This window comes from Amblyomma maculatum, chromosome 9 (genome assembly GCF_055883805.1).
Source record: "Amblyomma maculatum isolate TAMU_Amacu chromosome 9, ASM5588380v1, whole genome shotgun sequence".
Lineage (NCBI taxonomy): Eukaryota > Metazoa > Arthropoda > Arachnida > Ixodida > Ixodidae > Amblyomma > Amblyomma maculatum.
Genome location: NC_139352.1, coordinates 11,650,414 through 11,668,505, shown reverse-complemented (window position 1 = coordinate 11,668,505; position 18,092 = coordinate 11,650,414). Strand labels below are relative to the sequence as shown.

At 43.4% G+C, this 18,092-nt stretch overlaps 1 protein-coding gene and 2 non-coding genes across 3 annotated transcripts in view; 2 read left to right on the top strand and 1 right to left on the bottom strand.

The window, feature by feature from the left end:
* The first annotated feature begins 5,470 nt into the window (after nucleotides 1–5,470).
* On the top strand, nucleotides 5,471–5,542 carry TRNAD-GUC (transfer RNA aspartic acid (anticodon GUC)). Its single transcript has one exon. It is a non-coding gene; the product is annotated as a tRNA-Asp (tRNA).
* Nucleotides 5,543–6,064: 522 nt separating this feature from the next.
* On the bottom strand, nucleotides 6,065–6,137 carry TRNAA-AGC (transfer RNA alanine (anticodon AGC)). The gene has a single exon. It is a non-coding gene; the product is annotated as a tRNA-Ala (tRNA).
* A 4,305-nt stretch (nucleotides 6,138–10,442) lies between these two features.
* Nucleotides 10,443–18,092, top strand: part of LOC146178310 (sodium-dependent proline transporter-like) — a 69,536-nt gene continuing 61,886 nt past the window's right edge. The window contains exon 1 of the mRNA XM_084578130.1: nucleotides 10,443–10,683. Within this exon, the coding sequence (XP_084434256.1) occupies nucleotides 10,647–10,683 (37 nt within the window). The 5' untranslated portion in view covers nucleotides 10,443–10,646. The remainder of the gene's footprint in view (nucleotides 10,684–18,092) is intronic.

Genomic DNA, 18,092 nt, shown 5'->3' with positions numbered 1-18,092 from the left:
TCCCTCTTCTGCTTTAAATTGTTCTTGTGCTCACGGATCCTATCATTTAACAGCGCCCCGTTTTGTCATGCGAAGGAAAGGGCTTTTTTGAAAGGGAGAAGGTGACAATTTATGTCACCCGATGAATCTGATTCACATTCTATCACTCTCTGTGTGTATATAGACATGCTTCATGAATAAAATCCTCAGTTGTCAGTTCAGCAGAATGTGTGTTCGTCTCCCTATCTGTCCTTGTTTCTAGCGCTGTTTTAACATGATGTCGAACCAACTCGCCCAATAATCCACTTTCCTTGTAGCCTTTGCCCTTTTTTACTTTGTCTCTTATGCGGCGGGCTGCACCTGTCCGTATTGAGTGAGCAAGTTACATGGCGACATAGCTGCTGCCCTAACTAATACGAAAAAGAAAGAAATGCCAAAAAAAAAGCGTCAGAATTGCAGAAGGTTTGGTTTGGCTCGTGGGGTTTAACGTCCCAACGCGACTGACGCGAGAAATGCCGTAGTGGAGAGCTCTGATACTTCGACCAACTGGGGAACTTTTCATGTGCACTGACATCGCACAGCACACAGGCGCCTTGATTTTGACTTCCATCGAAAAGCGGCCATCGCGGCACGGATAGAATCACGAAAAGCATTTAAGGCTACTTACATGCTGTGAATGTAAAAGCATTGGATAAATGTTTCGGTCTTATCTATATTTCGAGTGGTGGGCTAACGCTGATCAATATAATATTTTATTTTATTTTTTTTTTATTTTATTTTTTAGATGGCCTTGTAACCTTCTTGTGGATGTACTGGGTGAAGTCGAAATTTTGAGCTCGACAACAGAATTGTGGGGATGTTCAAGTTTGAGCAAGTTTTCCAAATGAACCCTTAAACTTTGTTGGCAGGCTCGAGACAACCCGATTTCTGGCTTAGGGCCCTTAAATGCTGCGTTACTCTACGACACCCACAATTTCGCATGCGCCAAGAGGCACTTTTGACTTTGGCGCGTGCTCCTCACTGGTCCCACAGATGAACACAGATGACTTAACATTCCTGCTTGACCAATCTGCCGCTTTTGGCGCAAATTTTTCCGTACGCCGCCAGTACCTCATTTTTCTGTCGGTGAGAAATAATTCCTGTGCATAACATGTTATAACATAACATAACATTGAACGTTGTATTAGATTACTTTGAAAATTAGTCTGCCTTATTTATACAAAAAACCAGGAAACAGGAAAACGATAGTTTGCTTCAGAAGACGGAAAAATATCAGCCGGCTTTAAATTATCTCTTTTACTGCGACAGAGCGTAATGTCATAATTTTATTGAATATTAGGTACTCACATTTCTCATTTTAGTACGCCACTGCACGCTCATAGTTAAAATTGCTAACCATGTTTTCGGTTACCGCCGTAATAAATAATTAATATCCCCCTCCCCTCCCTCCGTCATTTCGTTTGAAATGATAGCATATCGGATACTGATTGGTCCCGTTATCAGATGCATCTGCCGTTTAAACCTGCGCTGAGCTTAACGTTGTTCAAATTAACGCCTTAAAACAACTGTCGCTCCCTGTTGTAAAATCACAGACACTCCGCCATCGTTACCCTTAGAATAAAGCAGCCTCACATAACATTCACAGCTGCCACATAATCGCAATCCTAAATCGTTTTTGTAGTATACGCCATACGTCTTCGAACAGCTCTCCTATTCAATACGCTCATTGTTTTGAAGCATGCCCAGTAGTCTCTATAAGGTTATCTGCCCACCTATGTCTCGCCCACCCACCTTTGTTTTCGTCAAGACAGCCCAACGCTAGAACTCTGTTGCCACAAGTGACTCGTCCTCTTTATAGGCCCTGGTTATTTACGTATTGTCAACAAATCCTTCTTTTATTGTAGCATAAGGTCCGCTTTATTGTGAAGCTCGCACTCTAAAGGTTTGAGGCACCTTCAGTAAATCAATCGTTGGCGTGGTGCAATGAGTCTATGAACTGCCAACAAGAGCAAGGAGAAGAGAGAAAGTGTAGCTGAGAAGTGTTGCCAAGGTAGTATGAAGTACGACGAAGTACACGTAGTGTTCAAGACGTGATGTACACGTGAACGGAAGGGCGACCTAGCACACATAAATCTCATGATCGCAATACTACGTTGGACCCATAGGAACAACTTTTCATTACCAAGGTGCTTTGCGCTTTTAAGGAAGTAGGAAGCATTAAAACTACTGGGGACGAAATGCACACATTTCTTCACAATGTGCTCTAGTATTTCGAGGAACGGCGACTGCTTACGACCACTGCTTACGACCGTCTTAAACAAAGAGAGGGAAAAATGGCTGGGCTCCACTCAGTTAAATCGATTATAGTGATCGAGAAAGCACAGTTTCACGAGGGATTTTTTTTCATCCTACTTCATTGTTTTAGATAGGTGTAAATGCTATTTTTACACGATACTTGCCTGATGTTTAACATTTCCACAAGACACTCGATGAACCGGCTAATCATCATCATTTTTGCGATTAGGTCACGTAACGTTAAAGTTGTTTTTACCAAACGGTGTAAGAGATTTTTTTTGTGGCTGTGGGTCTGGTGCGCTGAGTTTCAACTGTACATGTGGCGCCATCTGTGATCTCTCCAGTCGAGGTTTAATTATGGCGACTTCGATTAGCCCCGGTGCAACGGCGAGTTTGAAATTCCGACCTTACCTTACTTGTGGTACCGTCTGGGAGCCACCACGTCAAATGGGGGAGCTTTAAAAACGCTTAACATGGTTAAAACGAAATTATAAGCACCTCCCGCGGTGGCTCAGTGGTTACGACACTCGGCTACATTCTTTTTTTTTTTTTTTTTTTTTTTTGTGCTGCACCAACCAGTAGCTCCAGTGGCTCTGCAGTACTTGCATCGTTTCTCACATGGGGTGCGAAATGTTGCCAATCGGTATGAGGTAGGCACAATAATGTCAGCTCCCGCAAACTTATCTGGCTTGTGCGCTTTGGTTAGAAGAAAGGCAGATGCGTTAAAAAGTGAGCCCCGCTGCTACGTTAACCATAAATCAAAATATGTACGGTGTAGAACGCAGGTAATTTAAAAAATTCCCCTTGTGAAAAATACTACATAGGGCAGACTGACCGTTGTTTGAATGTTCGCCTCTTTGAAAATGGGAGTATTTAACCCCAACAGCACAAGATAATTTGCCTAAACATTGCTCGAAATGTAAATGCCACCCCCTTTTTGATAAAGCTGTCCTGCTTGGCACAAACCGTAATCAGCGCACAAGAGAAATTATCGAGGCATACCATATTACGAAAGGAGAGGACAAGTGAGTTAGCGAAGCATCTATTAACTTAACAAAAACGGAGATTACTTACCTTGAATCAGTTGTCAAATAGTTCTGCATGTTATTTGTGTTTTTTTTTTATACTTGCTTTTTCTATTTCTTTTGTCAATTCTTTTTTTTTTTTCATGATTTCGTTTTTTGTGTATTACAGAATATATATGTCGTTAGCGCTTCCAATAAAACATTAGTCTTGAGTAAGAGCTCGTGTGTTTCCCTTCTTTTGTGTCCTTGTCTTTTTTCCTATAAAGAAATTTGTTAGGAAAGGAGGCACGATCTCTTCAGTACTATTCACAGCATGCTTAGAGAAAGTATTCAGAGACTTGAAATGGGAGCAGTTAGGGATAAGGGTAGATGGAGAATACCTCATTAATCTACTGTTTGCTGATGGCATTGCCTTGCTAAGTAACTCTGGGGATTAAATGCAAAGAATGATTGAAGACCTAAACAAGAAAAATGGAAAGCTAGGCTTGAAAATCAATATGCAGAAGACCACAGTAATGTTCGACGCCCTCAGAACGGAACAGCAGTTTACGTTAGGTAGCAAAGCACTGGAAGTGGTAGGCTAATAAGTCTACTTACGACAGGTAGTAACCGCAGATCCGGGCCATGAAAGGGAAATAACAAGGAGAATAAGACTGGAATGGAGAGCATTTGGCAAGCACTCGCAGATTATGACTAGCAGTATGTCCCATATGATGTAAGAATTTCCCATTTTTGTAGCGAGAGCTACATTGGCCAAAGCTTCGCCATTTCGCAGTGCCTGTCCGTGCCTGTGCGGTGCCTGTCCGTGCCTGTCCGAAGAAGAATTAGAAGAAGTTGTGGGAGGCGGTAGCTGGCAGCTGACATGGCCGAGCGCTAACTGGACGTAGGGCTTCCTGGCCTTACGTTTGGCAGAAACTGCCAACTCAGGTCTCTCCTTTCATATGGGAGTGTGATATCACAATCAGCCTGCCAAAACCCTTGCATTCACGCTACCCCTATACGCCACACAGGCACATTCATACGGCTCGGTTAAAGCGGGGCTTTATATGTTGGCTGGTAGCTTACGCTATCGCGTCATCGCGAAGGTGGGAGTGACAAGAGAGAGAAATAGGTGCCGTAGTGGAGGGCTTCGCACCACCGTGCAATACAGGTTTTCGCCTCATCGCACTTTAGTGGTCAAAAGTGCCCCCTATGGCATAAATAAAGCTAAAACCATAAACTACTATGTGCAAAAGCCAGGTATTTACTTTCAAGCGGAACCTAAGGATATATCTCTCGCGTAACTCCAGTTTAAACCATAAAATAAACCACAGCTTTTTGTTTTTTTGCCTTGCAGTTGGTAGCTTGTTTGACCGGCCACCTCTCAAGTATCAAGGCACCTGACAGTATAAATGCTTCATTTTATGTCATCTTTAGTTTAATCAGCAAAAGCATCCGATCTTCAAAACTGTTGTTCTTGCGCTTTCTGGCGTTGGGCCTTCTTAGATTGCTTTCTGGAGGTGGAGGCGCTTCCATCGTATTGTCACAGGTGTCGGGCTTTGCACTGTCTGATGGTCTGTCTACCATTGCTGCAAAAATTTCTTCCCTGGTGCTCTGCTCTTCGTACTCAAGCCTGTCTGCTACCTGCTGTGGACTGTAGCAATATCTCCTAAAGGTTATGCAGCGTCCCCTCGATTTGAATTATACTGTAATTTACTACTACTACTATTACTGCTACTGCAACTGGTGCTACCACGCGATGGTCAACCCAGCTGGGCGACACATCACAAAGCTGAAGCTGTAAAATGTGACCATCACTGGTTTTCCGACCCAAAATTTCTTTCTTGGGAGCGGAGGGGAAGCGGCGGAGAGAATTCAAGCAAGAGGAAAATGTGCATATGAGAAACAGCGGCTCGATAACACGAACAGGAAATTAACTACTTTTGAATCTGCCGCGCATATGAGGACACACGTCGCAAAAAGTTAGCCTATTACAGATACCCTCAAACGATACGACTTAAACCACTCCGCCGGCTATACATATGCTAGAGCGTGCCTCACAGATCTTTCGGAGGCACTCGAATCCTGTTTGGCAGCTACCACCTTCTGGAAGACGTGCGAAGGAATTTCAAGCTAGTGTACAAATATCTTCATATGTGTCTAGTGTAGTCATTTAACTCCACCAGTCGCTCTCCTCGTTAGTATAGTGGCCAGTATCCCCGCCTGTCACGCGGGAGACCGGGGTTCGATTCCCCGACGGGGAGCTTTATTTTTTTTCTTTAGTAGCTTTGGGGCATTTTTCTGGAGGTTGCCAAACGCTCTGCGTTAGAATTTACTGACGCTAATTAAGGTTATTAATAATACAGACTGAACAATCAATGTATCCGTTTTATAGGCCCCCGAATTCTAATATCTGCCACGTAAATTTCCCAAGTTTCTCGCGAACAGCTATTGAGTTCACAGCTGAATGACATCCTACCTATGAATAGTTGTCAGTGGCATGCACAAAATCTGTGCAAGCAAAATATAGTTCACACAGTTAGTTAACCATTAGAATAAATTGCTTCTTTGCATGAAGCAATAGTTCCAATTAAAAAGAAACCTTATTGAACAAATAAAAATTTACCTTTTTGGGAAAAAAAAAAGGAAAATTGCTTTCGATTGATGCAGAAGGTGGTTTGTCAGTTTAGGGCGCACTGTGGGCGATAGGGTGCACAGCAGGAATTCGACATTGTACTTTCCTTCGCCGCTACGTAAGAAAAAAAAAAAAAAAAAAAAAAGTGCAGTGGAGGTGCGGGGTATCGATCCCCGTACCTCTCGCATGCTAAGCGAGCGCTCTACCATCTGAGCTACACCCCCAGACATTTCGGGTGGTAGTGACGTAAGAATTCTACAGTTTGGAGTTTCCATTCCGTTCAGATGGTATTTGGCATATTCTACACAGGAAACCCTTCACTCGCTTTCGTGCACTCCACAAATCTATCAGCCCGAAACAAATTCAAATTCTGCCTTACCAAAACTTGTCAACAATGCGCAAGTCGTGCACCATCGGCAATCTGTCCCATGCCACCAGCACCCAACGGCAGCAGAAGAATATGAATTTGCAAACTTTAGCGTAAGCCGCATGAAGAATCAGGCGGTTTTAAGTAGATCACACCGGTATGTGAGCATGCCTCATTACATTTTCGCCAAGGCGAAAGCCAATAGACCTGTTATGGTGGGCACAACTTAACCATGTTTCTAATGATTCCTTAATTAGGTAACATAAAAGATCACTTTCACGTTTGATGAACATTTAATCACAGTTATTTTTCCGAAGCAGAATTGTTTACACGTGTAACAAATACACGACGCATTACGTCAAATGGCTTCACCCCACAAATGTTAAAGTATGTGGCACCCTCTATTGGTCCTAATCGCGACTAATTTCTCGCGGGCTTTTTGAAGTAGTAATTCTTGCACAACTAGACAATTTCGCACGTACGTTCCGATGTTTTGTGGTAGCACTCTGATTATTACAGAGCAAACCATGCTCGGCCTTCTTACACCAAAACCTTTCTTGGATAACAAAGCGAATGGGCTGTGCATGAATGAAAGCTATCTCCTAAATTGAGCTGGAGGACTGATTACATGATAGCACCTCGTTGCTCCTCCAACACTCACGAAACGTTCACTTTTCAATTTCGACCATTTTAGAGCTCGTGATAGGTGGCACGCACCAAAATTGTACTCCACAGGGTGGCTCTTTTTAAGAATTAGGCGTGGATTTTATTTTCTCATTATATGGAAAATGCAATTTTTTTTAGCCGTGATCTCAAAAAATAGTATATAAGAGAAATGAACAACTTAGACAGGACACAGGAAGAAACACATACAACAGTTTACAACAGTTTCTTCCTGTGTCCTGGCTAAGTTGTTGGGCATTTCTCTTATATACTATGCAGAACCAACTAGCCCGACAACACGCTCTTCTGATCTCAAAAAATGATGTATCTAGATTATTCTAATAATTTTTTTTTTCAGGTGACACCAAAATACTATAGCAAAATGTTGGTGAATTTTAAAGCAATCTAATTATGTCCTTTATTTCGTGCGTAATTTTCCTGTATCAATACGAGCAAACCCCGGAAATACAAGGACTTCGTAATAATATTTGAGGCACTTAAACAGCACAAAGTAAACATTCTAACAAATAAAAAAAAAAGCAAAACTGTATGTGTGTACGACCATGCCGTACTAAAACAATACATTTTAAAGCAAGGAGAGAACCATGGACGAGGACGACACTTCATCTCTAGAGTACTGAGCCACGTGCAATAATACACTAACTTCCGAACGTCTCCAAGTAGTGCACCTTAATTATATGGTCAATACTTGCGTGTCACATGAGTGACAATGCTGTGTAATTAGCAAACCTTTTAACAAAATTAATGCATGCGCATGCAGTCTGTGGCGTACAGGTTTAGATGAAGAATACTGCTGTTGAGAGGCATTGTTACTGCATTAGCAGTGAAGAATGTGTTTGCAATGTTCATTCGAACATTATATAACGTTTAGAAGAATATACTAAAACCTCGTTCAACTAACGTTCATAACGTAGCATAATAAACTATTAGGTCGATTAACGTCACGTAATAATGTTTACAAGCGGCCATTAATACGTTTCCTTTTAATTTGATCTGATCCTTTCGACACCACATATCAAATTGCTCTTTCATTTTTACCATTATATTTACGTTAATTCTAATGCCACGCATAACGTTACTTTAGCCTAAATAACATTTTATAAGATTATTGTAAGGTTTGGTGGTACCTGGGTTTCATGGGAATTCCATTGACCTTGGGAATTCGACGAATATCCGAGCTTGAAAGAGAGCTGAACTGGATCTATACCTAACACTTGAGAAGTTTCTATGCACCCTGAATACATAAATTCCCAGAATAATTTCTTGCTGTTTATCCAGCGCACAGAAGGTTTAAAGAGCACTCTTTCGGGATAAGCAGAATTCTTTATATGGTTTTATGAGTTAACTCCTTGTTAGTGTCACACCGTGTGTCCCCTGAAGCTCCTGACACTCGTTGCCCATACTCCTATCTATTCCCTTGTGTAATACTGAATGATCCCACTAGCATGAGCAGCTAGTTACTGCGAACAGTGCTCCCAATTCGTGCGCATGCGCAGCTGACAGAAACGCCATTGCGAATTTTTGTAGTGGTGGCCCGATTCGCTTGCATAGTCATTTGCTTCAGTCGTCTTCTAGCTTGTCATTAAAAAAGGCAGCACATCGTGATCGTCTAAGGCCGTGGAAAGAGGAGGGGGGACAATAGGAGAGGAAAAAAAACGTATAGCACAATAAGGTGATGTCAAAGCCCCCGCGTTTTCTTGTTGCATTTCAGGTCACGCGACAGATGGCACCACCGATGGCTGACGAGCTTTGTTTACTGTTCTGCGACATACCACGCCGTTACCTCGCCATCTACATAACCGCGTCGCAGCAATGTGTATGTGACCCGACGCAGTATACCGCGCGTCGTGTGATGCGCAATAATCAAAGCCCGAACGGAAGTAAGCACCCGGCAAGCGCGGGAACCGGCTGGGATGCCACGTGGTGTCATGTCAGCAACGTCGTACTTCTTATCCGGTTACACGTGAAGCGTCCGTTGGCCGCAGAATGCCTTCTTGTTCGGTGAGCTCGGGGCTGGTATTCCAGCTTCGAAGATATGCATAACGCTCAGGTGAACAATTAAACGAACTGTAAGTTGTGGATGAGTGTACTAGAAGTCTTTTTCTGCATGACTGTGTCCCCCCGTCTGTTGAAAAACAAAATACAGCAAAATGACTAATAGCGCCTTCTTGTGACTGCGATAGAAAGACTACAAATTTGGAAACTTTGCTGTACTTTAACCCAGAGTAGTTACTTTCAAAATGACATCAGAAAGAATAAACTACAGTTTCCATTCTTGCTTTATTTGCAGACATCTCTCTTTCATTCGAGCACGAAGGCTCGCCTCAAGGGGCCATTGCGCTTGCAGTAATATAGGTCAGATGGCGCAACAAGCATTCGACTTTCACTGCCAATCATTCCTTCAGCACGTTTTCCTCTTTAGTTGCGTGAGGACATTCAAATGCTTGTAGATTGGACACGCGTATAATTTGCTGGTTGCGCTAGACAATACTATCGACCAAGATCAACTGGGGGTTTCCCGAATGAAACCACACCGTCACATCGGCGCCTTTTCAAGCAGGCGGCGGAGTTTGTTTCGTTTGTCGGCGCGAGCGTTGTCAGCGGCAACGTGCATGCGTGGTCGGAGCCAAACTCTCCTCTCCTCATCCCAAAAATACGCGCCCACGAGACGCAAGGCGCTGCGCCGTCGCTAGCCCTCCTTGGGCATATGCTTCTCTGCTCCGGCAGTGGTGACCCAGTGAGCCGGGTACAGCCTACAGGGCGCTGACTCATGCCTCGTAAGCGCATTGCGAGACAACAGTGTCTACAAAGCGTCATCGTCGTTGGAGTCGTCGCTCTTCTGCCTGTCATTATCCGCGCCTAACTCCAATCTTTAGCGGCAGTGCTTCTGTCCGTCGCAGCTCCTCCTTGAGATAGCTTTGTTGTGGTTTAATTAGCTGCTTTCTGAAAGGTTACCCCTTAGGTTAACTTCCGCTTCACTGGAAGCGCTTGCTACTTCAACCTGTCAATAACGTTTACGTTGCTAGCTCAGCCGACGTCGAGTTAGAGGTCCAATCGGCTCTTTTTATCGCCGGCTTGTCTCATAACAGTATATAAAACAATAACAAAGGACACTAACTGGATCTCCAACTGTTCCTTCCGTTAATGATATCTCGCTAAAATCGAATATCTGCGAGCCACCGCATTTTCGCTGTGCGTGTAGTACGCGAGGAGCTGTGCCCTTCGAACTGGTTCAAATTTTATCCAGCCTCCGCATCTCGTTCCCTCCTCCTCTCTTTCTATTTCACTCCGGAACGCACCGGCGTCCTCCTCGTTGCGTTGGTCGGTGCCGTCACAGCAGCAGTCGCCGCGTCGGCCGGAACTGCAGCTGCTCTTGAAACTAGCGACGTTGGCTTGTGGTTTTGCCGCCGGTGTTGCATCAGCTTTCCGTTGTTCGCGTCGAGCGGCGCTGCTGTTCCTGAGTGGCGCTTCTTCTACATGCTCTCTTTCTCCATTCACTGACTGCCAAGAGCGGCCGCGTGCGCGCCTGCGTCCGCACTTCTCGGGGTCTTCGCCGCCGGCCTCTCCACCGCCACTCGTTGCGATATTTACTCCCGTGTGTGTCGGCGCGCCGGGGCGGAAGTCGTGTGTAGTACGTAGTAGAGACGTCGGGCGATAGCTCGACTAACTTTCCCGAGCCACGATGCAAAACGGCAGCTACACTTCGCTCAACAAAACTGGTGAGTGAACTTGTTCTGTCCACGTCGCCTGGCTCTTCTCCAGCGTTGTATGCGCCGGTCATGTAACATATGTCGCGGGATGGATGCTGGAAAATATTGGGAAAGGGTTACCAACTCCTCGGAGCTTATCTCTGGTTCATTCAACAATCGTAGGGCGCCAATCGCGTTTCTCTCGTCGTTAATGGACAGTAAATTGTCAAGGTTCGACAAAGGTTGCGCGACTACACTGCGCAGCTGTCATTCCAAGTAGTATTACAATGAAAGCCAAACTATACTGTATCGAATCAATATGCTCTTCTATTGTTCATCTCTTCAAGTTACAAGGAAGGTTGCTGCTGTTTAGGCAGTCAACCCAGGTTATTTAACGATTATCGTCACCATATTTTCATCATCACCATATCACCAGAACATAGCTGTTGATCGGGAAGGTTACGATTATAGTCTGTAGAATCTCTCTATTTCTTTTCCTTTGTGTATGTAGCCTGAAGAAGACTAAACGATTTCGAATGTGCATTTTGCAGTTGGTTAGCCCTGAAGTTCTGGGTCACAGATTAACGCGATCGTAGCCGTGATTCATGGTGACGGCATTTACGTGTTCAAATTTCGCGCCATGTTGTGAACGTTTGTAACGTCACATATGTTGACCCGGGATTTGCAAACAGCCAGCAGGGGCTTCCCTCTTGCACTGCGAAGGTCGCGATACATCGGTCGCATGCTCGACCGACTTCGCGCCTTTGTGTTTCGCCTCGCCACTTGCGGACGCAGCAGGCGAGCTCCCGCGGCGGCGACGCTCTGCCTAGATCTGTCATGCGAAGTGTTAGCCTAAAGAGGCTGGCAAAATGTGAAATACGCGTTAGGTAAGAGAATGAGAGCCTGCCTTTCGATAAGTGCGGGAACGGAAAGAGGGGGGGGGGGGGGGGGAGCACTGCTGTTTACATAAGCCGAAAACTTACCATGCGTGGTTGCACTTTTCGTATTATTTAAAGCTGTCATTTTTTGCCGCGAATATATTGAGGATGGGTGTTTTAATTGCAATGTATACGACATAAAAACGGCAGTCGTGCGAATTGTCTTGACTTCATTGGTGGCATAAGGCTGTATCAAGCTTGTGTCAAGCGGCGGAAATTGATCGTGCTCTGACCCTGTGATATAGTCGCTTTTTTTTTTTTCAGATTTTTTCTCACAGCGTTTCCCTGTAATTGTCGTTCAAAGACAGTTATACAATAAACAAAATGATGCCCTAAGAAATACTACGTCGGTGAAAGATTGTTAGGTAGACATCAACTAATAGCACGTAGCCAAAATCCAAAATGAGCCAAACTAAAACACACTTCAGAAACAGAGACCACAGGCGCCAAGGCCTTAATTACTGAATGCAACACATAAAAAACAAAGACCACAACAGCAACCACCACTACTTTTTTGGGGTTTGTTTTCCACATAAAAATATTATGTCCTAGCTGCCCATGCGCCTTTGCAGGGACGCGCTTTTTTATTTATCCTTTTTTGAGCCTTTGAGATATAATAGTTTCTGCCTGCGTTCCTACCCCTGCTTGTATGTATTCTCCTTGCACTAACCTATCTGCTCATTATTCCTTCGCCCTTCCCGTATTCGGTGCGTGTTTTCTTTTTTTTTTTTTCTGTCTACCAGTGTAGCAGAGCAAGGACTCTAGATTTTTTGCAAAACAAAATTCCTTTCTGTGTGCCACAAATTATAACATTTTAACCAGTACAAAATGTGCCGCGCAACAATCCTGTTCTGACTTTAGCGATGCGTCTAAGACAAAGGTGTAGAGTTGGGCCTTTTTGACGAAGATGTCGTATCAACCACTGAAATGTCAGAAAAACAAACACTCTCACCCATTGTACCGTCTCATTAAACGAGAGAAATATATTAACGTCAATTTCTGCTGAACTCTCTGCTTTCTGTACCGACACCGTTTACCTCGCAAAGGTTTCGACGTGCTTGCTAACTACGTGAATTACTCTGGGCTACGTATTACGGGATAGTCTAGTGTAAAAAGATAAAAGTAACAAATCTCCTTCTGTGTCCGATATCCATGACAACGAGTGAAGCAGCTGCGCGTTGCCACAATGCGAAAGTGCGCAGCAGCTTCTCGCGCACCGTTCAGTGCTTGGTCTTTCGTTATCGGAGGTGACTCCGTGTTTACCGAGACCTTTTAGAGGAAGCGAAGCATCAGCGGCGAAGACATTCGTGCGGGTATAGTTTTAATGGCCGCGCGATTGCAAACGCGTACGCATCGTAATCAGAACGTCTTTAAGTAAGCCTCGTTACCTAAATCTGGATGTCAGACCATGTTTCGACATTATTAAAAGCACATGTGATCGGTGGTATGTCATGTTTTTGTGTGCGTCTTTTCTTGCTGGAGCTGCTTCTTCGCATTCGATTCTGTAGTTTCGTGCATGTTCGAACTTGGGGGCAAATGCCATGGCTTGGGAGACCTGGAAAACTTAGACGTTTGAAGAGTCGACCGGCAGATGGCTGAACTCCGGGGCTATAAGGCGGCGGCTAGCGCGATGGACAGGCGTGTCGTCTGGGATCCGCTGTGGACTGCCGGAAGAACTCATGCCCAGCACGCTCCACCAGTGTCGCGCCTGGATAGAACCCCAAGGAAGGCCTAAAGATAAGACGGCGTAATGGTCAACCGGAAAGAGCCCTGCTTTGAAGACTGCTTCTCGTCCAGCCTCGCGCTCGTAGTCCCAATCGTCACCTTTGGCGTCTTCTCCTATACTGCAAAAGAGTGTCAAAGCTGAAGAGCGCACTATCAGTTAGAAAGCACAACGAATATCCCCAATAGTTCAGTGTCGTGAAACACTAATAAATATTTCAATTTTGTTCTGCTTACTTTCATGCAAGTGTAACAGGCTCTTTGCATAATTGTCCCGCTTTTGATAGGCACTTTGAATGGTTCAGGGCATGTTTTTGCCAAACAGCGCTTTGCACGGCAAATTAACAAATGGAGCAACGACTACCGGCCTACAGCTCGACCCGGCGCATCGTTCGTGTTCACTTCGCAGGTGTTTCTCTCACTTTTTTTTTAATTATTATTACGCTTGTTTTTCATCATCTGCATGGCCTGTGGCCAACGTACGACTATCTTAAAATGAAGTCCCGCTTGACAGGTGACGCCAAGTGCGACAGCATAGGAATGAACGATGCCGTCCGGAAATGGACCGTCAGGAACAATTAGTGAGTCTCGTCGCACTGGTAGGCGCCTTTCTGTCCAGAGGACTTCCCGTGCAATGGGTTCTTTGTAATTAGCTTTCTTTTTATTTATATATCAATAGGCACGCAGTTGTCTAGCTGTTCCCATCGAGTGCTGAATATGTATATTCAGCTCGCCATTAGACACAAGCCTAATTGTAATGTTTTGACATATGACCCTACTTATGTCTATGTGTTTGCCAGAAAATATTATTAACTCCTAATAGACTTTGCCACTACCTGGTTTTAACCTAAAAGAGGCATTGGCGAATTTCTGCCGAGGACAAGTATGCATAAGTGCACGGGAAGCTGAACACTTCCTTTCCACATTTAGGAACCTATTCACGTACGTTGAGAGTATGCCGCATGCGTAGAACCCGAGAAGCTTTGTGTGTACAACAAGCTCGCTCTGACGAAGGCAGCGATGGTGTCGGTGTGCACACTACTCTTTTTTTTATCTCCGGTTGACTTCCATTAGCGACATCTTGAGTGTTCTCGTGTCGTGGTGGGAAAGGAGCTGACTGGGCGGCTACGACTCTTCAAGGGGTCTCTCATTCAGTGCCGCCTGTTTGCGAAAATCCGCTCGTCTAGACGCGCCCTACTTGTCCAGTGCTTGTCGCAGTCTGTTTTGCCAGGGGTTCAGTGACCGCGAGCGTCTCTTTCTAGCTGGGACGGCATGTTGCTGTGCGGTGTGGTGAAGATGACAGCGATTTGTCAGTCAGAGGAGAGTGCAACATAAAGTTAGTGTGGCACACGTTGTTAGAAGCGTGTATTGTTATTATCCACTATTTATTTATTATTTCATTACCCAATTATCCACAGAGCCAGGTGTTGGCATTACAGTTCGAAGGTGGGTGGTGGTCACGCTCATCCAAACATAACCAAATATGCACAAAAATAAATCACAATAACTATACAGTCATTTCACTGTTATTAATATTAATAAGATGAAGATAAGGCATTCCCTTCAGTGTTAGTTAAAACGGTGATTTGAACAGATTGGTTTAACCACCTAATCCAAATACTTTGTGATTGTGATCAACACACTAATATTTGCAGTGCGGACAAAAAATTAAAACAAAAAAAGTATCCACAATGTTAGGGCAGTCCATCGAATATGACAGTATTTATACCTTAGAGTCCAGCCAGGCTTAACCAGGCGGCGGTCGCGGAAAGATGTAGGGTTTAAAGGAAAGTCTAGAGCTCAATAAGAAAAAAAATAAAAAAAAAAGCTTCTGAGCCTAATTTGCTATTTTTGATAGTTGGTTAGCTTATCTCTCGGCATGGCCGAGTGGTTAGCGCGGAACGGTACGGAGCAAGAAGTTGGTTAGCTTAGCTAGTTCCGAGACTAATTCCTTATAGGTAGTGCTTCCGCGGGTTCAATCCCCACATCAAGGCTGATTTTTATTTTTTCAGTTGAGAGGTTTCTCAGAGGCTTATATAATTTTTTTTTTCTTTCTAGCCATATGGACCATGCTTTGGTGGATACTAGATAGTAACTACTCTCCTTTGGGATTAGTTCGTAGCATGCAACTCACATTAGACAGTACAGTATTGGGGATACATAGGGAGCCCTTACAGACGCTATCCGCTTCGCAGAAATCCAACCCAACCCAGAATTTTCAGGAATGCCACGCCCGACACGAACTCTAATGACGGTGTTATTTTTCTGTTCGTTTGGAAAAAAGATAATTAAGAGATATTAGCGTCCACAAATGCGTTCCAGAAGCGTCCTGTAACGGAACACGTGTTTCGGGTTAACTAACCCAGTAGAGTAGACATGTTGAATGTTGAGTGTACGTTTATGTTATAAACATTACAGCGTTTAAATGGCGGTTAAGCTTATGAGAGAAGTGGTGTTTTGTTTTTTTATTGAGAGTGTTTGTTGTTACATCTGCTGAGGTTTACGAGGCAAAAGGCGTCTATATGGCGCCTGACGTGGCCTCGTGACTTTCAAGCACGCTGCGCGGCGAACAGCGCCAGTATTTGCTGAAGGAGACCTTGTAGATTACAGACAAAATAATATCACATTCAAGCGCGGTCTCTTACAACTCAAAACAAAAGAAAGAAATAAACATAAGTAATAAAAGCAAAAACAGAGAATCGACAAGAAAAAGCCAACAACAACAAAACAGTTTCACATGAATAACGTTTCGCGTGAAGTGTTGTCACAACATCTGATATTATTCAGTAGCCTTTAGCAGTAGTGCTTCTTTCACTTGCTTTTTAAAAGAGTAAAAGAGTAGAAAGAGTTGCGTGTTTTAGAATTAGTTATTAATGTTCGCGTTCAAAGGAATCGATTCTAGCTGGCCGAAGGAAAAAAAAATTCTACGAGACACTTAAGACTGCTTAGGTGCAGTAGAAGGTGAACCTTTTTTGTTCTTTTTAACTCTTTAAATTTTTATTTATTATTCTTATCTTTTACATCTTTAGCTTTTTTATTTTTTTTCATAGCCTTTATTTTTATTCACTATATAGTTTATTTTTATTCTATTATCTTTTATTTCTGTTCTATTTTTGTTATGATTAGAAATTTAAATTTATTTTTATGGCTTTTGGCTACTGATTACGCGATGTTTAAATAATTTAGCTGGTAAAGCCAATGTTTGCTTGTTATCAGGCTACTGTTCAATTGGCTGTGGTTCAGTCTCGTTTTACACATTCCTCATTAACTGGATTCGATGTTTTGGCTTGTTATATGACTGTGTTGGATTGGCTATGGTTTCTTTTTTTTTTTTTAATCACTCATTCCGCGAGCATTCACTTTTTAAGCATGCCGCTGATGAGCCGAGAAGGGCTCTCGCCCTAATATAGCAACAGGAATTACCAGGTCGTTGGATGCTTCGGTCGAATGGCCATTTGCACTGAGGTTAAACAAGAAGAAAACTTTCTACCAACCATTTTGAACATGCTAATTAGGGAAAACTGGACAGAATAAAACAGACGGAGCAAAAGCAAAAATTATAAAATCTTTAGGACAGCCTTAATTTTATAGTCCTGTTTTTGTTATAAAGCAACTGAAATTATATTTTTTTTTACATTCTTATATGCTTAGCTGCTTCGCTTTGGTTTACCCTCCCCTTCTATGCTCCCTCTGTGTTTCCCCTTTGGTCTGGACGCGGGTTTTATACTTTAATCCTATGGAACATATCCCGCATTTACCGAGTTATAACGCTTGTGAAATGTGCTCTTTCTGTGAGTGGCTTGCTTAATTAACAGGGTTGTAATTTCAGCTTTAGGTAGCAAGATAAATTGTTAGAATAAAACTTCCGGTGAAACTCTTTGACTCGCAGCTAGTTTTCAGCAAAATGTATTGTTAAATTCTAAAATCACGAGATTTGGTCGTGTCGCCTCCAACAATGAAGTTTCGGCGTAGTGCTTTGAACTTGGCAGTTCTAGAACTTGACCGCGCTCCTAAGCCGTCTTGTTTCCCTGTGGTGAAGGCGCGCTTTTGCAAAAACAAAACGGAGCTTGCCACTGGGATTTAAAAAAAGATCAGCACACAACGACTGCGCGTCGCGGATACCTTTTTACATGAAACGCTCTTTTCATTCTCTATTTTTTATATGCTGATGCTTGATTACGGTGTACGGGCGTACTTAATCGAAGCCCGCTATTTTTTAGCATTTATTATTTTATTTTATTACGCTATTATTCGCTATTTTATTACGCAGCTAGGTATTGCACTTATCTATTGATCGATCCATTGATTGATTGATTGATTGATTGATTGATTGATTGATTGATTGATTGATTGATTGATTGATTGATTGATTGATTGATTGATTGATTGATTGATTGATTGATTGATCGATCGATCGATCGATCGCTCGATCGTTGGCGATAGATGAAGGACTGCGAGAATCAGTGGGTGAATAGCACGCCGCAGAGAACTCCCATTATTGCGATTTTTACAAGTGCATTCTATCCCTATTCCTGTATTGTTCTATTTTCCCTCTAGCCGTGTGGTAAATTCTGGTGGGGTGCAAGTATTTATTGGCTACACTGCGCTCAACCTTCGTGCCTTTGTGTGTGCTTGCTCTCCATTCTCTTGTCTTAATCTGTGGGGCTTCTCTGACATCTGCTTTTCATTAGCACCATTTTTTTACCGAACGGTCTCTAATGCTCATCGTTGGCCTATTTTGTCATTAATGTTCTGCATTGTTTTGTGTTTGGTCAATCA